Source organism: Crocuta crocuta, unplaced genomic scaffold (genome assembly GCF_008692635.1).
Source record: "Crocuta crocuta isolate KB4526 unplaced genomic scaffold, BGI_CrCroc_1.0 scaffold55, whole genome shotgun sequence".
Lineage (NCBI taxonomy): Eukaryota > Metazoa > Chordata > Mammalia > Carnivora > Hyaenidae > Crocuta > Crocuta crocuta.
In genome coordinates this window covers 4673442-4699703 of record NW_027530512.1, presented here as the reverse complement: position 1 = coordinate 4699703, position 26262 = coordinate 4673442, and the positions used below count along the sequence as shown (strand labels likewise).

The 26262-nt window shown below is 40.4% G+C and overlaps 2 protein-coding genes across 2 annotated transcripts in view; one reads left to right on the top strand and one right to left on the bottom strand.

The window, feature by feature from the left end:
* Nucleotides 1-5105: 5105 nt before the first annotated feature.
* On the top strand, nucleotides 5106-19747 carry CHURC1 (churchill domain containing 1). Its single transcript, XM_077767181.1, has 4 exons — nucleotides 5106-5297; nucleotides 11483-11618; nucleotides 13672-13742; nucleotides 19591-19747. Exons 1-4 carry the CDS (start codon nucleotides 5259-5261, stop codon nucleotides 19681-19683), a joined length of 339 nt encoding a protein of 112 aa, XP_077623307.1. The 5' UTR covers nucleotides 5106-5258; the 3' UTR covers nucleotides 19684-19747.
* A 5743-nt stretch (nucleotides 19748-25490) lies between these two features.
* GPX2 (glutathione peroxidase 2) overlaps nucleotides 25491-26262 on the bottom strand; it is a 3958-nt gene continuing 3186 nt past the window's right edge. The window contains exon 2 of the mRNA XM_077767077.1: nucleotides 25491-26163. Coding sequence (XP_077623203.1) covers nucleotides 25813-26163 — 351 coding nt within the window. The 3' untranslated portion in view covers nucleotides 25491-25812. The remainder of the gene's footprint in view (nucleotides 26164-26262) is intronic.

Below are 26262 nucleotides of genomic sequence, written 5' to 3'. Positions count from 1 at the left end.
TTTAATGTTTATTCATTTTTGACAGACAGTGAGTGGGAGGGGGCGGGGGGGGGAGGGGGAAGATACAGAATCCAAAGCAGGCTCCAGGCTCTGAGCTGCCAGCACAGAGCCTGATGTGTGGCTCAAATTCAGGAACCATGAGATCATGACCTGAGCTGAAGGAGGATGCTTAACTGACTGAGCCACCCAGGCACCCCTAAAATTTTAACTTTAAATCACCATACCATTTCCCAAATATTCCTTGCAGCTTCTACCCTTTTTCTCCATTCCAAGTCAAAAATCCTCTTTTTTTTTTTTCCAAGTCAAAAATCCTCTTTTCAAAACTACCCACGCTTCTTGATTCCTATGGATTTTGTGCCTGAATTTCCTTGACGTAAACCCTCCCTCTGCTGGCCATTCTCCAAGACAAAACAGGAGCTTCCTTACTTCCATTTCCTCACTTCATTGGCTTCTCTGAAAATTCCAACCTCCTTCACCTCTCAGAGTTGATATAGGTAATAGAGAACAAAATACTGCTCTGAGTTTTACTTAACGCACACATTAGAAATGGAATAAAATAAGGGGTGCCTGGGTAGCTCAGTCGGTTAAGCGTCCAACTTCAGCTCAGGTCATAATCTCATGGATCGTGAGTTCGAGCACTGCATGGGGCTCTGTGCTGACAGCTCAGAGCCTGGAGCCTGCTTTGGATTCTGTGTCTCCCTCTCTCTCTGCCCCTCCCCTGCTCATGCTCTGTCTCTGTGTCTCAAAAATGAATAAACATTTAAAAAATGAAATAAAATAAAATAAAAGCATATCTAAAACCCAGTTATATTTTGATTATTAAATTTATCCTAATCTATGTAAGATTTGAAGGATAATATTTCCCCCAAAGAATATCAGAGATTTTGACATATATTAGGAAAACTGTATATGGAAATAGTCATCTGTATATGGAAAGAAAGTGAGGAGTGCTGGAGGAAACAGAGTCAAGAGCGACAGTAGCAATTCCCTTGTTTTTAAGTATAACGTGTTTGGAAGTTGGAGTTTATAATCTGAATAATCATGAGAATTCTAAATAAAAGAAAGTCCAACTAGGTGGGGGCAGGAGAAGGAGTGGGGAGGAGGGGAAGGAGGAGACCGGTCTTGAGTTTTTATGAGCTTGGTCATATCTGATCTCAGCCAGACCAGACTCACCTGTGTTCACAGTGTTAAGCCAGAATTGCTGCTAATTCATTGACCCCAAGCCGGTGACACCAGGTAAAGACAAACCACCTATTTCACACTTCCCTTGAGATAATGGAAAGATTAACACATACCTTCCCCAAGCAGATGAACTTCTTTTTAGAGATGAGCTTCTCTCCATCTGTGAAATTGGGCTGACAGTGGGACCATCAATGCTCCGGGGGTGCTTCTTATCCCTTTAAACAAAGGATGAAAATGATAGGTATGCTCAGGACTGCATCCTCCCAGCCTCTTGGCTTCAGGCATCATAAAAGGCAAAAGAAAAAAGGTACTAGAGAGAGGGTGTTAAAAGAAGATTCAAACTGCACTCTTAAGGGAAAACTTTAATCTTGCCCCAGGGAGGTAGTTTAACATATGTAATTGAACGATTTTAACATCTAGAATTTCTTAAATGGATTCTTTTTACCAAGAAATAACCTCATGCAAAAACGGTAACACATGGGCACACTTCATATATATTATTGACATCATATGTTTACTAACGGTTCCTATGGTACTGTCTCAGAGAAAATTTTATTAGAAGGTAATCCTTAAATGATTCCTGCAAATTTTATTTTATTTAAATGTTTTTTTAATTTATTTATTTCTAGGAGAGAGAGAGAGAGAGAGAGAGACAGCGTGAGCAGGGAGGGTCAGAGAGAGAGGGAGATACAGACTCTGAAACAGGCTCCAGGCTCTGAGCTGGCAGTCAGCACCGAGCCCGATGCGGGGCTCGAACCCATGAACCACGAGATCATGACCTAAGCGAAAGTTGTACGCTTAACCGACTAAGCCACCCAGGCGCCCCTGCAAATTTTATTTTAAATAATTACCCTATAATAATTTCCCTATAAGGGAAAAGAAAATAGATTTTTTTGGTAACTTTTTTTTGCTTATTTAAACACCACTGCTTGGTCATTCTTTTCCAGTGCTAATCTCCTTCTGCTTTGTAGCCTCTATTTTCCTTTCTTCTACCTGTCAACCTTGGAAAACTTTGTACTCCTTTAAGGAATAATCACACTTTCATTTCTGGTACTGCCCACCTTTTCCCATCTCATTTGCTGCCTTTCTGCCCTGGATATATTTAGATTTGAATAGAAGACTTCATTGGGTGGATAGCCATCAGCTCTTGAAAGTTTATACCTAAGAAGATGACCTTTTTATTCACTTGCTCATTTTAATAACAAGATACCATCTCACTCTGGGAAGTTAAAAAAAAAAAAACACTGGCAAATATGTAGATTGTCTTTCATGCCAAAGAACCAACTGTTTGAGATCTTTGACTTCAGTGTAATTCTTTATTTATTTAATTTTTAAAATCATTATTGTTCTCTATTAGTGATGAGGCAGAAAGCTATACATCTCCCCCTTGTGGTTTCTGTTAGTGTATGCCTTTCATTGTCCAATCTCTTCCAGTTTCAATCATTCCCCCAAAAATACTGTTAAAATGATCTTCCAAAACCACAACTCTGATATCACTTTCCTGCTCAAATATCCAGTGGCACATTTTCACCTGCAAGACAAAATCCAAACTCCTTGACATGGTCCACCTGAAATTCCTATACTAAAATTCTCTGCTTTTCAAAATCCTATACATCCTATAGGGCTCAAATTCCTCATTACCAATCCCAATCTAGAAGAATTCTCTCCATTTTGTGCTCTTAAATCACAATTTGCTAGTAATTGTAAAGGTATTTTTGCTCATCTTATGCCTTACACTCTATTGCAAGTCTCTGGAGAACAGGAAGGGACAATGTCTTTTTCATCTTCCTGTTGTCCACACAGTTCCTTGAATAGCAAAGTCATCAACAAATGTCTATAGAATTGAATAAAATACAGGGGTTAGTAAAATTAAAAGTCAGCATTAGGCTTTAAAAACAGAGGACACATTTAAAAATGGATCAAGAGGGATACCTGAGTGGCTCAGTTGGTTAAGTGTCTGGCTCTTGATTTGGTTTCAGCTCATGATCCCAGAGTCATGGGATCGAGCCCCACATCAGGTTCTGGGCTGAGCATGGAGCCTGCTTAAGATTCTCTCTCTCTCTCTCTCTCTCTCTTTCTGGCCCTCTCCCCCACTCTCTCTCTCTAAATAAATAAATATAAGTAATAAAGTGTTACATTAAAAAAATTCTCTCTCTCCCTTACATACTCTATATCTAAAACATAAAATTAAAAAGAAGAGTATTGTATAGACCAGTCCTGTCCAGCAGAAATACAAGCTACTTGTGTAATTGAAAATTTTCTAGTAGCCAGATTTAAAACACAGATAAAATTAACTTTAATAATATGTTTTTTTTAGCCCAATTATTTTAACATGTAATCAGTATAAAAATTACAGATGAGAGGTGCCTGGGTGGCTCAGTTGGTTAAGCATCTGACTTCGGCTCAGGTCATGATCTCATCATTCGTGGGTTCAAGCCCCACATCAGGCTCTGTGTTGACAGCTAGCTCAGAGCCTGGAGCCTGCTTCGGATTCTTTGTTTCCTTCTCTCTCTCACCCTCCCCTGCTCATGCTGCCTCTCTCTCTCTCAGAAATAAATTAAACATTAAAAATTTTTTTAAAAATCACAGATGAAATATTTTACATTTTTTTCATACTGTCTTCTAAGTCCAATTTTTAGAACATACTTACATCTCAGTTCAAATTTGCCACATGTAAAATGCTTTATGGTCACATGTGGCTACTACCTACTGTATTAAAAAGAATTGAGCCCAGGGTAGGAAGTCCGAGTCCTGGGCAACTACTAGCAGTTTTGTTACCACAGATAAGAACTTTAACGACTTATTTCCTTGGTTTCCTCATCTGAAAAGGGGAGACGTATTTTTTTTTTTTTACCATTCTTATAGGATTGTAAAGACATAAAAACAGAAATGGAAATGATGACACTTCTAAAGGTCGAAAATGTCATACAGATGGAAGGCATTGCAATTATTCCAAGAATAGAGTGAACTCTAAAATGGTTATTAACCTCTTCTTTAAAGAACCTGGATCCCAGGACCGCCTGGGTGGCCCAGTCAGTTGAGCATCTGACTCTTGATTTCAGCTCAGCTGCTGATCTTAAGGTTGGTGGGATGAAGCCCCACATCAGGCTCTGGCTGAAGAGCCTGCTTGGGATTCTCTCTGCCCCCGACCCTCAAAATAAATAAATAAACTTAAAAAAACAAAAAAGAATATGGATCCCAGAGTCGCATATGCTCCCTGACTTGACTTGACTACTATAGGCAGGTTAAGGAAGGATGCTGATTCTCCCCCATTAAATATCTCTATGGGAGTAGCTGGGTATGATCAGGACAGGTTGTTCACAAGCACAAGGACAGATTTTCGAAATTCATAGTCAAGTTAACAACATCACTGTGAAAAGGAATTTGCAGGGCACCAACCACAAGCATTTTGAGCTCCATAGGCTGGGCCCTCGCCATTTTCTATTTGCACAGTGTGTGCATGCCACTGGGGTGTTTCGGTAACACACAGAAACACGTTTCCCATCGCTAATGGGATAAATAATGGTCATTTATTATTAACATTTTAAACTTTTTTTTTTTTTAAGGAGTTTTAGGAGAGTCTCTGCAGAGCTCTAAGTGCCTCTTGGCCAACACTTCGGATATTGCTTATTCAGCTGCTACGAGCTAATTTATCACTCTCACTGGTAATAGAAAGGTGGTTAAATTACTATAATTTCAGCTTTATGTATGGGGTGAGCCGAGGCAGCGAGAAACAATTCCCTTTCGTGTGTACTGTGACTTGCCTTTCTGTCAGCCTAGGCTCAGGAGAGCGCCTAGATGAGAACTTCCCCTTCCGGTTTCCCGCCACAGGGTCCCTGGGCCCGCCCCTTTCTCCGAAGGTTTCCAAAGTCCCTCTCCCGGCCGGCCGTTGTTGCCTGGGAGACCAGGCTCTGCCCTCGCAACAGTGGCTAAGGGGCGGAGACTTCGAGTAGATTCCCGAAAGCAAATACTCCACGGTCGCATATTTGGGGCGCATGCGGCAACCTTCCCTTTGCTCTCGCGAGGCTTCGTCTTCCCGGAAGCACTAGAGGACGGTCCTTGCGAACGGCGTCGGGATGTGTGGGGGCTGTGTGGAGAAGGAGTATCCCGACCGGGTGAGCGAGTGGGCGCCGGGAACTTCTCGCCCCCTTGAGCGGTGGCCAGCCCCTGAGGCTCTTCATGCCCCTGGCCGGCCTTCGCTGAGAGGCCGAGCGCGGGACGACCCAGCCGCTGTGCCCGTTCCGGTGACCCGGTAGCTGTATTTAGGCACTTGACGGCGGGGGCGGCCGGGGGCCGGCCATTCTGCCAGCCGATCCACGCCCTGACGGCTGACATCAGCCGTCACCCCACTTCTCTTAAGCTCCAGGGTACAACAAAGGAAACCCCACATCACCAGCAATCCAGTCGATGACAAAGGGACACCCTCCCCCCACCCCTGGTGTCATCCGACAGCTTGATTTGGTGAAATTCACTTTTCTTACTGAAATCTAGCGCTGGAAGGGACCTCTGAGATCATCTGTCATAACACAGTTTTGCATATGAAACTAATGCCCAGAGAGCGGAAATCAAGTTCACATTCTGTTAACCTGAGAGCCAAGGCCAGAAATCAGATTTCCTGGGAGTTTGTAAAAATATCTGTTCTTTCAATCTCTGGAAGCCGAAGTTTATTTACTCTCATTTATTCAAGGTATACTTGAACATTTATCTGTGTAGCTAGACCAGAAGGGGATACCGAAGATGAAATAAAAGGCAGCTTCATTGCCTTCCGAGAGCTTACAGCTTAGAGTATGTGATTTAACAACAACAACAAAAAGAGTAGTACAGTTCGTAAGTGATACTCAAGTTTAGAGCAATAGCCCTGTTCTCCCAAAAGAAAGGTGGACTTCATTTGGAACTTGGAGGCTAGTTGTGACTAGAGTAGAAAAAGCCTCTGGTAGAAAGGGAAGAGCCAGAGGCTTGTGGAATATAAGAACAGGGATTCTTGTAATGGTTGGGCGGTAGAAAATCTATAGCTGCTTCTGCCTCTTAGTATTTTGAGTAATACTTAGGCTTTGGAGTGGGATGTATAACATGAACACTCATGGTACAACCTCCTGGGAGAAAGGTTTAGCATTATCAAAGTTAAAGATGTGCATACTGAATGACCCAGCAATTCTCATTCTAGAGAAATAAATGCATGTTCATATGTTCTTGGAAACTTGTATAAGAATGTTCATAAGACTGACTTTCTCTTGGGTCATGATCTCGCGGTTCGTGGGTTCAAGCCCCGCGTTGGGCTCTGTGCTGACTGCCAGCTCAGAGCCTGGAGCCTGTTTCAGTCTGTGACTCCCTCTCTCTCTGACCCTCCCCTGCTCACGCTGTCTCTCTCTCTCTCCTAGAAATAAAAAAAAAAAAGAATGTTCATAAGAGCATCATTTGTAGTAGTAGACCGGAAAAAGTGTGATACGGTCATAGAACCATGAATGAATAATGAAAGTGAATTAATTAGAGCAGTGATTCTCAACTAGGTGTGATTTTGCCTCCCAGGGGACATTTGGTACTATCTGTAGACATTTTTAGTTGTCACAACTGGGGATACTACTGACATCTACTAGCTCGAGGCATTATGCTGTCTCATATACTTTTCTGTATTGTGTTCTATTTCATACTTTTAAAAGAAATTTTTATGAATCCAGTAATAAACACTGCACTTTTCAGGGACCATGTGAAGGAGGTGTTTGTAGTGAAGAGTATGAAAGAGCTTAGGTTGGATTCTTAAGAGTTGAGCTAATCAAAAGGCTTAAAAATTGTATTAAGAAGGTTGGGTTTTACACTTCAGGCGTTGAGCACCTATCAAAAAAAGTGAATAGGGAAATACTTCTGAAACCTGTTATTTAGGGAAATGAATCTACGGCTGTATGTTGAGGTAATGGGATGAGAAATGTAAAAGGGAGAGCCCTACAGAGTATTTGGGGAGTCATGAAAACAGTAGGATAGGCATGAGATAATGAAATAATCATTTCAAAGAAAGAACTGATAGGACTCAGCCAATTTAATGAAAGGAAGACCTACAGATGGTCATAAGTTTTCAATCTAGGGAAATGGGGAGTATCCTTACAGAAATTGGTGGCATGTGGGAGAGAGAACCAAACTTGGGGGGCACGTGGTCAGATTGTTTTTATCATGTTTCATCCAAGATTGAGAATGTAACATTCAAGGAATCAAATGAAAATGTAAGATTGCAGTTTAGGTGTGGGATTCAAACAGATGAACTAGCCAAATAAAAGTGTCAAAATAGAGATGATTTGTTTTGGGGCGCCTGGGTGGCTCAGTCAGTTGAGCGTCCAACTTTGGCTCAGGTCTTGATCTCACAGTTTGTGAGTTTGAGCCCTGTGTTGGGTGCTGACTGCTCAGAGCCTGGAGCCTGCTTTGGATTCTGTGTCTCCTTCTGCTTCTCCCCTGTTTGCACTCTCTCTCTCTCTCTCAAAAATAAGAATAAAAGAAATGATTTGTTTTCTTAGGAAAAGACTGGAGAATCAAGGATTGAGCTTCAGGGAATAAATTAATTTCGAAAGTAAAAATAAAGTATAAGAAGAAGAGTAAAGGATTGAGGTGATTGGAAAACCAGTAAGGTGCCTTTCATAAGCACTTTTTTGTGACTTTTCTGTTCTAAAATAATTAAAGGTCTGTCATGAGGAAGAATTAAACTTTTTGGAATTTCAGGAAGCAGATTTAGAAAGAATTAGTGGGTGGATGTTATTGGGTTGTAGGCTTTGAATCAGAATAAAGAACTTTCTAACAGATTTTCATTTCTATTTTAAAGGTTTTTATTATTTATTTTTGAGAGACAGAGCATGAGTTGGGAGAGGGGCAGAGAGAGAAAGAGACACAGAATCCAAAGTAGGCTCCAGGCTCTGAGCAAGCTGTCAGCACAGAGCCTGACGCGGGGCTTGAACCCACGCATGACCTGAGCTGAAGTAGGATGCTCAACTGACTGAGCCACCCAGACACCCTTCTAACAGATTTTCAAAAATGGAACGTGCAACCCTTAGAAGAATTGAACTCTCTTCTGTTGTTCAGGAGAGCCTAACTTGACCATTTGAAATCTCAAAGGTCCTTCCAACTCTGAGGGTTATCGAATTCATGAGATATTTCTGAAGGCAGTAAGAGAAGTCTCTGAGCTTAGCAAAGGAAAGGACAGTAAGATAGTGGTAGCAAAAATAGTCTATGCATGGCAGAGAAAAATAACGGATTAGCATGTTGAGAAGCTCTAAGTTCAGAATGAGTAAGCAATAAATATTTAATTATTTTTAAGTTTATTTATTTAGTTTGAGAGAATCCAAGAAGGCTTTGCACTGTCAGAGGGGAGTGCAACACAGGTCTTGATCTCAAGAACCCTGAGGTCATGACCTGAGCTGAAATCAAGAGTTAGACGCTTAACCGACTGAGCCACTCAGGCGCCCCTAAATATTTATTTATTTGGGTTTCATGAGTTTTTCTGGAGACTTGTAGATATTTTCAGAATAAGAAATACTAGACTTAAAAGACAAATACAAATAGTGAAAGAAAAACTTTGATAAATTAGACTTCATAAAAACCAAAACTGTTCTTCAAAAGACATTATTTAAAAAACAGCACATCAGTAACAGGGAGAAAATATTTGTAATATCAATCTGAGAAGATTTGTATAAAGAACGCTTATGGGGTGCCTGGGTGGCTAAGTTGATTATCTGCCTCTTGATTTCAGCTCAAGTCATGAGATGAAGCCTTATGTTGGGCTCCACACTCACAGCACAGAGCCCACTTGGGATTTTCTCCCTCTTTTTCTCTGCCCCATCCCTGCTTGTACTGTCTCTCACAATAAGTAAACTTAAAAAAAAAAAACAAAACTTATAACTCAATAACTGTTATAACTAAATAAAGATAAACAACCTAACTTTTAAAAAATGGGCAAGACTTAAATAGACACTCCACAAAAGAAGGTACGTGGGTAGGCACCATGAAAAGACGCTTAACTTTGTTAGTCATGAGGGAAATGCCAATTAAAAACTGCTATGAGGGGTGCCTTGGTGGCTCAGTTGGTTAAGCGTCCAATTTCAGCTCAGATCATGATTTCATGGTTTGTGAATTCGAGCCCCGCATCGGGCTCTGTGCTGACAGCTAGCTCAGAGTCTGAAGCCTGCTTCGGATTCTGTGTCTCCCTCTCTCTTTGACCCTCCCCTGCTCATGCTGTCTCTCTCTCTCCCTCAAAAATAAATAAAACATAAAAAAAAAACTGCTATGATATACTTCTTTACATGATTAGGATGGCTAAAATAAGAAAGACATGGTACCTACGGTTGGTGAGGATATGAAGCAACTGGAACTTATACAGTTCTGGTGAGAATGGAAAATGGGAAACTGGAAAACTAACCGGCAGTTCTAAAATTTGTATGGACCATAATTTTACCATATGACTCAGCAGTTCTACTTCTAGATGTTTACTCAAGAGAAAGGCATATGTCTTCACAAGACTTGAATCTTTGTAGCTGCTTTATTCATAATAGCCCCAAACTGAAAAGGACCTAAAAGTCTATCAACATGAATCCATGCAATAGGTTTGGCAATAGAAAGCAATAAACTACCGGTACATACAACAACATACGTGATTAACATGGACTTTATGTGTAACAAAAGAAACTAGATGCAGAAGAGTATACTGCATGATTCTATTTATATAAAATTTCATAACAAGCAAAACTTAATATCTAGAGCTAGAAATCAGATCAAGGGGTACCTGAAATAGGGGTTGGAGATAGATTGCAAAACATTAAGGAACTTCTGGGAAAATAAAAGTTTTTATATCTTGATTTGGATAGTGATTATATTTATAGATTTATATATCTATATATATTGGTATATAAGTCATTCACCTATACCCTTACAATGTGTGGATTTTATAGTATATAAATTACACTTCAGTGAAGTTTATTTTTAAAAAAAACAAAGCAGCTGTTTTTTATAGCTGGAAATTTATATTTTAACCTCAAGGCCTTTTTTTCCACCTTTAGTAATTAAGTTGATGTGCCTATGATTTAGTATTTCCCAACTATGTAGTTAGATTGATTTCCTCACTTTCCCGCACCCCTGCCCCAACAGAGTAAATATCTTCCTTAGTACATAGCTTCAAGGAGCCACTCAGAAGGAAAAGGTTATGTGGTGCTGGGAATCCAGGAAGGCTTCACTGTGGCAACCCTTCAAGTTTGTCTTCCTGAGAGTTCATAAGCTTCTCAAAGGTGGAAAGATAAGACTCATTCTCTAATCCTTCCCTGTGCTTTGCACAGTATCGGGCACATAGCTGCATTGGAGAAATATTGATTTGATGGGTTTTTAGTCACATCAAGTGTTACAAATACCCGATTGGTCAGAAATGAGGTTGAATTAGATTATTTATATAATGATTTTCTGAACAATTACTGGTAAGCCTTTAGCAAAGAACTCCCTTGAGCCAGGAGTGTAAGTTGTTAAGTTTCTTAGTGATGAAGCAAAACCCGGTCTCTCTTGAATGCCATAGTGTCAGGCTGATGAATTGCAGAGTTTATCTCCTCTGCATGAACCACACATGTCCTTAAGGATTGGCATCTACAGAGCTGAAGGTTTATTCTTGTTTGCTTATTTTGTGTTATTTTTTTTTTTTTTCTCGAAGAGAGAGAGAGAGACAGCGTGAGCAGGGGAGGGTCAGAGAGAGAGGGAGTCACAGACTGAATCAGGCTCCAGGCTCTGAGCCGGCAGTCAGCACAGAGCCCGACGCAGGGCTGGAACCCACGAACCGCAAGATCATGACCTAAGCGAAAGTCGGACGCTTAACCGACTAAGCCACCCAGGCGCCCCTATTTTGTGTTATTTTTAAGGCATCAGAAAATGTTACTTCAACAATCAACTGAGCACCACATTGTATAAGATCATTTTTTATTAAATTTTAATTCTAGTTTTAGTATATGCCTCATTTAAATATTATTGGCAATTGGATTTTTCTAATTTTTCTTTTTCATATTTTATATTATTAAAGCTTCACTGTTTCTAAATATCCATTTGCATTTAGTCCTCTCAGATACAGTTGCTGTCCTCAGAGACTTAACAGCTTTCACACTGCTTCGGTTGTATTTGCCATAAATAGCCCTTCTAGAGGAAAGCTAGTAATTTGAAAAATTACTTGGTACAGACTTCAAGCAAGTAAATTCTGGCCATGTTTTTTTGCCTTTAGAAATTTTTAGTCTATTAATTATTTTCACCAAGGGTTTTGAAATAGAAGAAAATTAAATTCCTATTTTTAACATTTTAGGGTAACATCTGCCTGGAGAATGGATCTTTCTTGCTGAACTTTACAGGCTGTGCAGTGTGCAATAAGCGGGATTTTATGCTGATCACAAACAAATCTTTGAAAGAGGAAGATGGAGAAGAAATAGTTACCTATGATCGTAAGTAGATTTTTTATTTACATGCAAGTCTGATAGCAAATACTGGCTTTTAAAAGCTGGTGTGTTGTGCCTGTTGATATATTTTATATTATGAGGCCTATTTCAATATTGTATTGCAAGACAGAGTTGCTAGTTAGGTTTTTAAGAGGAAAATACAGATGATGGTAGCATCATCAGATACTCTGCATGAGTGATTTTTGGAGATAAATGAAGCTTCTGACTCAGGTACCATTTTTTGGTTTGTTTTTAAAGCCTTTATGCCTTCTGAAATAAGATAATAGAGACTTGTTTTAACCTTAGGGTCATTCGTGTGGGTTTTCTTTCTTTCTTTCTTTCTTTTTTTTTTTTTTACTGTAGTCTAATTCAGTGATGTCCTCCAACAGCTACTAAAGTGTTTGGGGCTGTTTGCTGCTGTACTAAATGACCCTGGGAGGTAATGGGGTTTTTTTGTCTTGTTTCTTTCTCATGGCTTTTTTTGTCTCCTGTCTCAATGTCATTTTGTTGTTTCTTTTGCTGTGCTACCTTCATATGCTGCTCCTCATCCCCAGTACTCCAGTACTGAGAAACCAAATAAATAAGCTATGTATAATGAAAGTGAATCAATTCTGAGGTTGGCACTAAGAATTTCTTTGAGTAAATTAAGTGCATATACATTTTAGGGCCCATTTAATTTAGTAAATGAAGCCCATATACATTTTAGGGTATCGGGACAAGAATTTAAACTGTTTACATCCCTGTTTTGCTTCTCTACTGGTCTTTGGTATGTGCTGAATATATGAGAAATAAATGTGCAAATAATGATATTTTGAAAGGAGGTTATGAAAAGACACTAAGCCCTTAGAATTGAGTCAGACTATCAAAAGTATTCTAAAGTAGAAAGATCTTTTTCTTTCTTTTACACATAACCCTTTAAACTCTATTTTGTTCCAGGTAGTAGGACATAGTGGGTAAGAGCAAGAGCCCTGCAACCAGAATGCATGGATTTGAATTCTCTTGCCAACACTTCCTAGCTCAGTAGTCTTGCTAATAACTACTTAACCATGGTGTCCCTTTGTTTCCTTATCCTTAAAAAGGTGATAACAGGGGACGCCTGGTTATCAGGGGCTCAGTCGGTTAAGCATCCGACTTCGGCTCAGGTCATGATCTCATGGTTTGTGAGTTCAGGCTCCATGTCGGGCTCTCTGCTGACAGCTCAGAGCCTGGGGCCTGCTTTGGATTCTGTGTCATCCTCTCTCTCTCTCCTCCTCCCCCACTCATGTGTGCTCTCTTTCTCTCGCTTTCAAAAAATGAATAAACATGAAAAAAAATTTTTTTATTATTTATTTATTTATTTATTATTATTATTTTTTAATGTTTTATTTATTTCTAGGAGAGAGAGAGAGAGAGAGAGAGAGACAGCACGAGCAGGGGAGGGTCAGAGAGAGAGGGAGTCACAGACTGAAACAGGCTCCAGGCTCTGAGCTGGCAGTCAGCACAGAGCCCGACGCGGGGCTCGAACCCACGAACCGCGAGATCACGACCCAAGCGAAAGTCGGACGCTTAACCGACTAAGCCACCCAGGCGCCCCCAAAAAAATTTTTTTAAAGGTGATAACAAGTATCTACCTCTTTGGGTTTTGAGAAGATTAAGTAAACAGATAAAAAGTATTTAGGACAGTATCTGGCACACAGTAAACACTCAATAAATCATAGTTATTATTATTATCATCGTGTTTTTTGTACAGTCTTTTGTTGCCATTAAATTCACTTTGTAATGTCTAGCATTGGCTTTTTTATTTATGATTGGTTTTAGTAGCACGGTTTTTATAAGTTCTGAGAATGGGAATTAACATATGCCTGTTAAGTCTCTGAGTTGAAGCCCTTCTTTTGTAGTATTGCCAGGTGACAGATTTTAGATTTCTTATCAGGGCAAATATTATAATGGGTTTCCTGCTGCTGTGTTAAATTTATCACTTAAGATTCTTTCAAAGCAATACTATGCAGAGAATAGAAATTTTACTGACTTAGGACATCTTCCAAGACTTAATTATTTAAGTGTCTCTCTGTTTTGGCAGATCTGTGTAAGAATTGTCATCACGTAGTAGCCAGGCATGAGTACACATTCAGTATCATGGATGAATTTCAGGTAAATGTATAAATGTAGTGTGTTACTGTGGGGGAGGGGGTGATAAAAGTACTTTTGTAAATTAGTTTTAATACATGAAGTACTCGCAAATATTACAGCAGACCGTCACCCTCTTCTACTTGTGTATGTTACAAGAGAAACTTTAGATATGTGTTTCTATGTTCGAACCTGTCTTCGCAAGAGTCAAATCCAAATGCATGCCTTACAAATGATATCTCAGGCCTGTCAGTTTTGTTTATAAAAACAGCACATTGTGGCTTCTTCTGAGGTTCCTATTGTGCTGTGTTTTTTCTATCCAGTTATGTAATTGCATAATTGTTGGCTTTATAAGTGTTAGCCTGCCCACTGCCACTGTACTTGCTGAGCATGGAAATTCTGATAAGGAGGTTACCTTTGTCTTCCCCAGTAGGCATGTAGAGTTGAACAACTCTGTAGTCTCAGTTGTGGTAAGACATTCTAATATTATTCATTGTAAAATAATAGGATGGATGGCTCAAGGTTGTAGGATAGAAGCTGGGCCCCTGTAAGGGTAAAGAATAAGTATTTATAATAAAGATGAGGCCTTGTACAATTGTGAAAGCACATGAAGAGTTGTACAGAAGGTTCCTGAATGCCTGAATTGCTAAAGGTTCACAGATCAGAGGGTCAGGAAGAAAAGCTAGACACTGGGGCAGAACCGAGGGTAAACTGGAAACCAGAAGGACACTGTGGAACCTGTATCTGTCCTGTACTGCCTCCATTTTCAAGCCTTCAGATTGAGTTACTTATTTAAAGTGAACTACATATTCATCCATCAGATATAATTATCAGGTTAGAGCTTTTAACTGGCAAGGGAATTTTAAGTGCTTCAAATTTGGTAGTATTTTAATTAAAAAAAATAATAATCTTCCATAATAGAATCTTAGAGTATAACTGCTCTCATTCATTCTTTTTTTTTTTTTTTTTTTTTTTTTTTTTTTTAAATTCACTTATTCACCTGTCAGAATCTGGTCTGTTATGTTTGGTTAATCTATACAACATCTTGACCACATCTCCTCAGCATCCAAAAATTATGTCTCAAAAAATATTTATATGGTATATTTAACTTAGGACAAAATCAAGATCTCAGTGAATGCACAGTGGCCAAATAGGGGAAGGAGCATATTGTGGATTTAAAGGAGCAGCTCTGTCCTTTCATGGGAGGAAAAGGGGGCTCTCGAAGTTCCTGTGGGCTTTTTAGAGCCCTAAATGGATATGAAGATTGCCCTGATTGAGACATTGTCTATCATAGCTAGACTTCGCTCTAGCTGATTTTCCTTTATGACTGAACACAGCCATTGTCAAAGCTGCCCCAGAAATTACTCTGGGGTAGGAAGAAGAAGATAAAGGAAGATGGCTTGTATTCACAATGCCTAGACAGTGTGAAATTCTCTTGGGAAAAAACCCAACTCAGACTAGGCTACGTCCTCTTCTCTCTCAACATCTGCTTCCTTCCACCTGTATTCTGTGCCCTACAGTCAGAGTAGTCTTCTGAAAGCTATGCTTTAGACCACCTCTTTGGCCTTTCCATAGCTCATTTTAGCTGCAGTGTAATATCTAAGCTCCTCGTCTCCTCATTTCAAGGTTCTCATGGGGCTGGCCCACACTCCCTTCTCTTATTTCCCCTGGTCTCTGGCTTATCACACACAGCGTTGTCCCAATTCAGACTCTTCCTTCCATCCCATTAGAGAGGAAGATTCTTATTCCCTCCTCTCTAAGGCTACCCTTTCCACATTTCTTCATCAGTCTCCTCTTTGTCCAGCATCTTCTTTGTCTCCCTGGGATTTAAAACATTTCTTACATTAAATGTACTTGATTCTTCACTTATTAAAAATAAATTTAAAATGTTTTCATTTCCCACAGCTACGTCTTTGACTCATCCTGTCATCATCTCTTTCCTTGCTTTTGCTTCTTTACTTGAGTAGGTCTTTACCCTGTTTTCCTAATTTCCCTGTGCTCCTCATAACCACCTACACATGGATTTTTATGTTCACTTCACTAAAACCATTCTCTCGGAGGCCTCCTATCACGTAGCCAAATCCCGTGACTGCCTCTTAGCGCTCTTAACATCTCCTGTGGGTCTGGTTTTGTCAGCTATTGTTTTTGAAGGATTTCTTCCCTTGAGGCCCATGGTGCCAGACTTTTTTCTTTCTTTTGAAATCATTTTGAGTCCCCTTTTGCTTTTTCCCTAGTTTCCTTTCCTATTGTTCCCTGATTTTCCTCTGAATTTCAGTGTCTGATCTGGAACCTTCTCTTTACTTTTTCAAATAGTGAGCACACGTACACTCAGTCTCACTTGAAACCTATTCAGCTGTCTCCCAAATGTCTGTCTGTAACCCTAACACCCTGCCTGCCCTCCTTTCTTCCTTTGTTTCTCTTGCCTTTTTTGACCCTGCTGCCACGCCTCATGTCAAGGACCATCTGAAACCTAAGTTACTGCAGCAGCTCCCAAACTGTAGTTCTACACACTGACCTCAAGTTAATATATTTTTTTAACGTTTTATTTATTTCTGAGAGAGAGGGAGACAGCGTGAGCAGGGGAGGGTCAGAGAGAGAGGGAGATACAGAATCTGAAACGGGCTCCAGGCTCTGAGCTGGCTGTCAGCACAGAGCCTGACTCGGGGCTTGAACCCACGAACCGTGAAGTCATGGCCTGAGCCGAAGTCGGATGCTTAACCGACTGAGCCACCCAGGTGCCCCAAGTTAATCTTGCTTAAACATATCATCGTGTCACTCCCGCTGCTCCATACGGGAAATGTGTGCTCTTTCCCTGTCACTGTCCGGATTCATGCTTTTTCCTTGATTTGACTCAGTCCTTTCTCTACCATCAAATCAACTAAATCTTACCTCTTTCAAGCAGAACTTAAATTCTGTCTCCTCGTTGTTCATGATAGTCTAGCCCATACTGCTTTCTCCCTTTCCTTGTACAGCGGGTGCTGACTCATGTGAGTAGTCGCTTGGGAGCTTCCTTCTCAGCGTGATGGGCACAAGAACTCTTTGTTCTCAGCTTCAGTAACCTACTTCCTTGTCCCCACCCTACTCCAGCCCCCATTTTACCCCAGCGGTAGTTCAGGTTCAAGGTGGGATTCCTACCATTGGTAATGTTTTTTATTTGTTTTGTTTTGTTTTAAGTGTTTTATGAGCAAAAGTAGGCAGAATAGTGTTTTAACTTCCACTGTCCAGCTTCAGTTTGTTTTGTTTGTACCTTACCATTCCTACATGTCCCTACAAGATTATTTTGAAATAAAGTATTTTATATATGTATATTATATATACATATATAATGTATCACTACTTGTGTAAATATTTCAGCACATATCTCTAAAAGGTAAGTAAGGATTCTGTTTTTAAAATAACCACAATATCATTGTGAAAGTGATTTCTGATGGCACAAGTAGCAGAGGAAAGTAGAGACAGAAGTACAGCGTTTAAAACAGAAACTACATTGTAAATGATTACAGGTATCTTTTATTATTTCATCCGCAAAGTGACTAAAAGGATGAGTGTTTGCCTTAGGAAATGAAAGGGGAACCCCGAGACTGCCTTCTGTTTCTCTTTGGACCAGGGGAGGGGAGGACTTGGGGTCAGAAATAATAGGTAGTAATGGAAGAAAAGGGCCATGGGGCTCTCAGAATAAAACAAAGAATCTGATCTCACCTGAGGGTGATTCCCCACAATCCACCCTTCCTTCCAAATCTGTACCTCTATACTTTGCCCAGATGGAGCCTTTGAGGCTCTCCATGAATGACTGGGAGGCATCCTTACTCCCCCAACTTGGCCAGTTTTGGTAAAAGGTGTCCCGACCCTGGCAGCACAGGGGGATGTGTTCCTGGCATTCCAAGTCAGAATTCTAGATGTATTTTCCCACAGAAGCACTGCTCTGTATGGTTAGATTCTGTAGTCTTGTGCAATGTGAATTTAAAAGACTCCTTGGAATTTCCTGGGAACCTAACTGCTATGTACAACATTACTTCTATGGGAAGCTGCTTTTGAATTCCAAATAATTGACCTACCAGTGAAATTTGGATTCCAGACTACCTATAAATTAAAGATTACAGGTGTTATCAGTATTACTTATTTAATAATCTTTCCAGATTATACCACATGTTTGGTTTTTCCTTGCTCCCAAGGTAGATTATAAATTTTGGAAGTTGAGACCTTGTCCTTGTTTTCTCTCATGCCTAATTGCAAAGCATTTAGGCACTAAATAAAAACCTGTCGATGGATAGATTGGTTGAAAACTCAGATCTGTGTCTAGCTTCACCCATTTTCCCATTTTGACTTTATTATTGTTTTCTTCATTTCCAGTGAGAGGTTGACATCCTCCTAGTAATGTCTGGCAGGTGAAAGCAGAAGTATTTCAAAGCAGTAAAAGACCTTGTAGCGTGTGGATTTTTATTTCATTTTTTAATTTATGAGACTTGTATTTGTTCTCTAAGCCCTGGCCTCTATGTGTTGAGTAGACCTTAAAATTAAGTGTGGTCTTTAAGAAACAATCTTTCCATTGCCACAACTAAGCTCCCCTGCTGAACTCACTGGTAGGAATGGAGATACAGTTGTCTGGGTCTGAGTGTCTGAACCACCGTCATTGTTTATCTCTTTGACCCTCTAGTGACTGTCTAGACCCATGAAACACACACTGCTTTGACTGGTCAATTCCCAGACAGCTAACAATCTCAGTTTGAAGTGTGGAAATACGAATAGATTGAGCATTAATGTCTGTTTTCTTAAAGAAGATATAGACGTTTTTAAGCAAAAGTTTGAAAGGAAAAATGTTTGTATGGTTTATTCTAGAAAGAGATAGCTATAAAAACAGGAATTTGCCCTACGTGTTTTGCCTAAAACAAAATCCCTTCTGTCACCAGCCTGGATATTTTAAAAAATTTTAATCCAAGTGTAGTTAACATACAGTGTTACATTAGTTTCAGGTGTACGGTATAGTGATTCAGCACTTCTGTACATCACCCACTGCTCATCACTCCTGCACTCCTTAATCCCTATTACCTATTTTACTCATCCCCCACCCCTCCCCTCTGGTGACCATCAGTTTATAGTTAAGAGTCTGTTTCTTGGTTTCTTTCTCTGTGTTTTTTCATTTGTTCCTTGTTTAGTTTCTTAAATTCCACATGTGAGTGAAATCATATAGTATTTGTCTTTCTGTGACTGACTCATTTCACTTGGCATTATACTCTCTAGCTCCATCCATGTTATTGCAATTGGCAAGATTTCATTCTTTTTTATCAGCCTGGACATTTGTTAAGCCCAAGAAACATAAACTTCTTAGATCAAATTCCAGACAGCTATCTAAATATGAGGCATGACATACTAGTGGATGTAACATAATTGTTTATTTTCTTAAAGTTGATAAAAATAGATTTTTCAGTTTGGGACCTCTCTTTCTTTCTTTCATTTTAAAAATCATTTTTGTTGCTTAGGAGTCTTAGCTAATTTAGAATGGAACAAATCTGAAAACAGGGATTTGTCTTTAGGGACCCACACTCAAATTGCTTCACTCCTACTTTAAAAAGCAGCACTAATAACCAAGCCCAATACGTGTTTTAAATCCAGGAAATAGCCATGCATTTCCAAGGTGACATTCTTGTATATATAGTAAATAGAGCCCTAGCTTTTTTTATTCGGTTTATGTAAACAAAAGACTTCAGGATACCCAGAATAAGTCTAAGACATCCACAGTGGGTGTGGAAGAAACCGATATGATGTGCAGAAGGAATATCCACTCCAATGTGTAGAGAATAGCTTTACCAGAGTAAGTTATGGAGTGTCTTTCTCCCTGTTCCTCGAGGTAATTATGCACTTTATCTTGTTCTAGGAGTATACCATGCTGTGTCTGTTATGTGGCAAAGCTGAAGATACTATCAGTATTCTCCCTGATGACCCTCGACAAATGACTTTGTTATTCTAAGGATCCCTGCAGTTCTGTAGTAACTATGTTGTGTTGGTTTACAATACAGCAGTGGTTTGCCTTACTTAGTTTATAATGGAAATTATTTGCATTTTTTTTCTGCTTAGACTTAACTACCCTTTGAAATAAAAAGTAATTTAGGGGATTATGCTGAGCTCCTCTGCTAAAGTTTGCAGTTCGCATCAGAATGAAGCCAGAATGAAGAATCTCTGTTAGAAGTTATGTGGCCGGAAGATACAACTAGAATGAGAGCATTCCTAATGTCCACATCTTCGTTCCAATAAAAGGAACCAGGGCTCCTTGGAAAAATGATTGATTCTAGGACTGGGGCAGTGAATATACAAGACGAGGTTGGAGCCATTTTGTGCCACAAAGAAAGTGCTCAAAAAAACCCCTCACAAAACACAATGATTGGGAGCATGTCAAAGGGACAAAAGAGCCAACTCAAGGAGCTCCCTGTGACCAAAGTTGGAACAGTTGGAGCAACAAAATAAAGTAGTATTGAGTTATAACCCAAACTATAAACATCTACGAGTCCTTACTGATATAAATAAATGATTGAATAAGTAAATACATAAACTGGAAGAATAGGCAAATCGCCCATGCAGAAGAATTTCGAATAATGTATATAGATATCCTCCACCCCTTAAGTGTGGGTTATGCATAGCAACTCCCTACTGTAGAGGAGAATAAGTTAGAGTAGAGTAGACTAGAGCATGCAAACGAAGAAAAGTAACTTTACAGTGGAAAAACCTGACAAACACTAGCTCAGCCAAGTGACCAAGACTAACATCCTCAGTGATCATCCTATGATAATAGCACGTACCTTGATATGATGTGATGGGAGGGCACTTTGCCTATGTGGTCTTCTTCCCCAAAACCCATAACTCCAGTCTATTCATGGAAAAAACATCAGAGATATACCACTTGAGAGCCAGTCTACAAAATACCTGGCCTGTACTCCTCAAAATTGTGAAGGCCATTAAAGACAAATCTGGGAAACTCTCACTAAAGAGACATGACAACTAAATGTAATGAGGTATCCTGGATGGGATCCTGGGACAGAAGAAGGGTATTTGGTTGAAACTAGCAAAATCTGAATGAAGTGTAGACTTTAATTAACATAAGTAAATAGAATGATTTCAGCTGCTCCAAAGAGATCTTAGAATATCTCACCTTGTGTAATTGAAAGAACACTGGCTTGGGTGATGTAAACCTTGAAATTTAGGCCTCTCTGCCATTTGGTAACAGTATAACCATTAAGCAAAGTGTTACTCTGGTCTTTATTGTCCCATTTGTATTAGACTGGACTAATACAAATTGATATTTTTCTTCCTTCACAGTATTGTTAGAAGATCAAATGACTAAAGAATATAAAATGCTTTGGAAAGCATATAAAGTACTAGACGCAATGAGATGGCTTTGGTTGGTTCTTCTCATTCTGAGACCAGAACTTAAAGAGTCAGTCATTAGAAACAAAATAGTTTCCTCTTCATATCCAAGAAATTTGGAAATTCTGATCTAAAGCTTTGCTAAAGTGAAATGAGCAAGATGAGCAAGGTGTTCATTATTGATGAACTAAAGTGAGCATGGTGTTCATTGCTGAGACCAGAGAAGTTTTGTTGTATAACATGAATGCTAATGCTGAGGCTTATTGAGCACTTACTATGTGCCAGAGCCTTTTTTAAACACTTAATTCATCCTCATTAACAATTCCATAATGTAGGTACTATTGCTGTCCCAATTTTAGAGCCAAAGAAACTAGAGCACAAAGAAGTTAAAGGAACTTAAGGTCACACAGCTAGTACAGTGACTCCGTCTCAACACTACTGTTCAGTACACATGAAGTATAAGGGTCTGGCAAGGTTAGGAAGAAGTTGAGACTGTCAGTGACAGTACTCTGAGGAATCTAGGCACATCAGAGCACGATTTGTTATTCAGAAAAGTTAAGTCATCTGCTCCTTAGGGATCAGTTGTGTTATTCCTGGAAAATGCTTTCCACTTTTCTGCAAATCTATATCTGACCTGCTGAGGAAATCGTTTGGTGAAATGGATCCAGAAAGCAGAGAAAATGCTTCATTACTTTAAATAGCAGCACTAAGCCCATTATAGCCTCCGAATTGTTCCTTCTTGGAGTTTGCTAATGCCTCCAACTTAGTCATTTGGGGTTCAAGGGTACAGTTTTATAAGCCCCTACTGATACCCTTGTCTATTACAGACTGTATAATTATCTATGTGTTTTGGACTATATATTACAAAATTTTAAACATAAGAACCTATCCACATACGTCATTATTGAACCAACTTTGTGCTGTGTTTTGTGAAACTTTCTTTATCTTCTAGAATTATTCTATAGGTCTAATCAAATAAAGACCTCTTCAACCTAGTTCTACTGAATCATTATTTTTCTGTTCAAATAAGGGGGAGCCAGGCAAAAACAACAGACTTCTTTACTTTCCTTCCTGAGATACAAGAAAGAAAAGAAGTCATCTATAGATGTAATTGGGAGAGTGGGCTTGTCCTGGTCCCTCATTCTTGGTCTACTTGTTCCATGATGTGTAGATCTGGAGTCTGCCTACTTAGGCTCTTGGAGTTCAAAGCTCAGCATGTTTGTTTTGTTGTTTTAGCTGGCTGAATCTTTCTTCAATGGTCTTGGGTTCTCACAATACTGATTAATTGATATATGATGTATTCTGGGCACAACCAGATATAGTTCATTACTTATAAGTAATTACTAAGAGAGATATGTTTACTGTTTTTTATAAAGGTATCAAGAATTCTTTCCATTTCAGTCTTTTTTGTGAACAACATTAAGTTACTTCACTGAATTTGAGACTCTCAATTTTAGGTTGTGTGTCTCTTGACTGTAAGATAGTCTCTATTGTGAGATACAGTATGGTTGGAAACCAAGAGACCTGGGTCTAAAATAACTGCCACCTGCTCATGTTGGGACACTAGGCAAGTCACTGAGTGTACATCAGTTCTTCGATGGAAAAATAGAAATAATCATGCTTTCTCCAGAGAGTTTTAAATCAAATGATATAGTATAAGTGAAAATGATGAAAATGATTTTAAGTTGTGCAATGCTGTGTACAGGCAACCGTCAGTGTTCTTTATGAAAGAACTTTGATATGGAGGGAAACACTATCATGTTGTGATTAAGAGTACAGGCTTTAGGGGCACCTGGGTGTCTCAGTCAGATGAGTGTCTGACTTCCATTCCGGTTATGATCTCACGGCTTATCAGTTTGAACCCTACGTCAGGTTCAGCTGTCTGTGCTGACAGCTCAGAGCTTGCTTGGGATTCTGTGTTTCCCTCTCTCTCTGCCCCTCCCCCACTCACACTCTGTTTCTCTCTGTCTCTCTCTCTCTGTCTCTCTCTCTCTCTCTCAAAAATAGAGTACAGGCTTTATAGTCAGACTGACCTGAGTTTAACATTCAAATCTACTTGGAGCCCTTTGTCCTTGGCAGGTGTCTTGCTCAATTACCTTCTCTTTAAATAGAGACACAAATTCTTCATAGGGCCAGTATGGGAATTAAGTAACCTAAGATATATAAAGTACTCAGTGCAGTGTGTGAATGTAGTCAATATTCAATAAATGATGGTTTGGAGGACAGTTGTAACGGTGATTGTGAGAAATCAGATTTGAAATCACCATTAGAATTTGGCTTAGTGTTTCTTAAACCAAGGAGATACAGCTGTGGGAACTTAGTCATAGAAATAATAAATTTTAGTCTTTGTCCCTTGGTTCCCCAAAATCATTTAGTCCAAGCTTTATTTTTGTTTGAGCCCTCAGAGAAGTGATTGTCTCTATCCTTGCTCTAAAACGAGTGGCATTATCTCAGCTTTTCTGGGAACGCTTGTTTATGAGACACCTCCGTCCTTCCTGAGTGCCTCTAGGGAGATTTGATTAAAAGATTGAAAGTGGGTGATTATATTAAGCTTTGCCATGTCTGTTTATGACCATTAGCTGATACTGCTGAGGATGTAATAGGAGACAAACAAGATGAGAAATAAAGGAAACAATTTCTCACTTCTTTTCATTTTAACAACAGCACAACTAAAGATTTAGTAAAAATGAGATGTCCTTGTAAAACAAGTTTCCCCAGCCTGGCCTTCCCTGTTCCCTCCTGAGCCAGACTGGTCAGGTCCCCTTCTGAAGCAGAGAGCATTTCCCCTGCCCAAATGAGCCCTTTCCCTAGCATTATGGCCCTTAGTTACTCTCTCTGCAAAATCACTTCTGTAATTCCTAATCCTTTGGGAATCTTTAGATAATTCCTTCAACTTGAGCCCCAAAGGAAAGACCCAACACTTCGTACTGGCATATGAGGCCCTAAATTGCCTGTGGCATAGTGCCAACACCCAGGATAGCTGCTCTGTTACTAGACATAGCAATAGCCTATAGCACTATCGAGATGATGGACAAATCCTACGAGCCTCCGATATATATTCTGTATTTCTTCAGGGAAGTGATGTATCCCTGCAGTTATTCCTCTAAAATCAGTGCCTCATCCTGCCCTCAAAAAACCCCAGACGCCAGCTGTTGGCTTTAAGAACAGGAATCTTGACAGGCTTGGCGTTTCCAAGAGTCATTTTAAGGGTAGCCTTAATTTAGCAGAAGGCCCTGCAAAAGCATGCCAGGGGATTCCCACTGTAATGGTCAGGTTACCCCTTTTGAAATAAAGCACCACAGATGACATAGCTTTAACTGAAGGTCACACAGGGAGGATCCTTAACCTCTATTCCACATTTACTTCTCAGATGATGCAGGTGCTTAGAAAATACTTAAGGGAACCTCACGGAGAAGGGATTTCCCCCTCAGCATTGGGGTTTTTAAGCAGTGTGTCCAGTTTGGAGAACTGTCCCTTCAGGGCTTCTGTGAAAAAAGCAAAATGTTCCATCTAGCGGTCAAAGAAGGAAAGGTAAAGTGAGAGGTTTCCAGGAAGAGGTTTGTGAGGCAAAATGACAGGGCAGTGGCCTTTCAGCAGGCATCTCTTCTAGAACATGATAGGACCTACCCCTGGAGGTGTTGGTGCCTTTTGAGTACGCCCGTACTAGCTGAGGAATCTGGGGCACCGTCCTTACAAAGCCGTTTGGCAGAACCCTGTTCTCGCAGAGAATGGCTCTCATGTTGGCAGGTTATGAACAGTCGGCCTAAAGGGAGGCCCTCTTCCATCTCACCCTCATGGGATTAAAAATGAAATCAATCATTCATGTCTAAACTGGTTTGTCTTATGCCTGAATTTGTGAACATGTGCGTTTGGGAAAGACAAGGGTGGCATGTGTGACTGAACTTTAAAAAGGAGCAAAGCATCAAAAATAAATGTTACTCAGCAAGGCAAGGAGAAGGGTAGGTACTCTTTGCGTTCCCAGTACCTGCACCCTCCATATCCTTGCTACCAGTTACAGTTCACCAAATTAATGTCCCAGCAACACCTCAAAGTGCAGGTCGTGCTTAGTTGGCCCAGTACCTAGAGCGATAGTGACGTCTTCCTGATTGGAGTCCTCTAACGGACCTCCCAGTGCTCCCTACTGAAGGGCCCTCTGACTTTTCCTTTCCTTTACCTCATCACCACCCTTTGCCCAGTTCTGGAGGGGCTGTAAAGTAATAATACAACTCAGATCTCGTTCAACTCCACCTGCCACTGCGGACCCTGGCTAGACAGTTATTAGGGTGTCCCCCTGATGAGAGCATCCCTCCATCAAGCCTTTGTGTGCTGCCGGCTCTCTGGCCCACCTGTGGTTTTGCACCATCCCTCTACCCTCTGTCTGGGAAGAAGACACAGAAAGCCTGGCCATTTCCACACCTGCCCTTTATTGGACTCATCTAGCAGGCTGGCTCTGGGCCCTTCACACTCCTCAGACACCACCCATACAGTTTAGGAAGATGCCGTCATTCTGTGAAGGCCCAGAGCCCCCCAAGTCTTGAGCTCCAAGTAGAATCACCAACCAGAAGGTTGGGGGGAGGGAAGGGAGACAGGCAGACTGGAAAGGCAAGGCTCTTCAATGAAAGGGGCTGATCCCAAGGGAAAGCTTTGGTCCAGCAGCATCTCCTGAGGACATACCGAATCCTAAGGAAGGAGACCTAAGGGCTGGATGGAGGAGGTCTTTGTGCTGAGAAGCTTGTGTCTATATGGCAACTTTGAGGAGGCGCTTGATGTCAGGCTCAATGTTGATGGTAGGGAAGGTGCGACTGTAACGGCGGAAGGGCTCCCCTTCCGGCCCAATAAGGAACTTCTCAAAGTTCCAGGCCACATCTGAGCGGCGTACCGGGCTCCAAATGATGAACTTGGGATCAGTCATGAGGGAAAATGGGTCATCATATGGGTAGGGGAGCTTGTCCTTCAGGTAGGCGAAGACAGGATGTTCGTTCTGACCATTCACCTCACACTTTTGGACAAGGGTAAAGGTGGGCTGGAATCCACCCCCAGGGCGCACATACTTGAGACTGTTCAGGATCTCCTCATTCTGACAGTTCTCCTGGGGGAGGAAAAAGACAAAGAGCATGGAAGAGGGAAGGGGGAAATGAAGGATCCACAAAAAATCTTTCCCCCTCCTCTACACCCTTCCCAGGGTTAT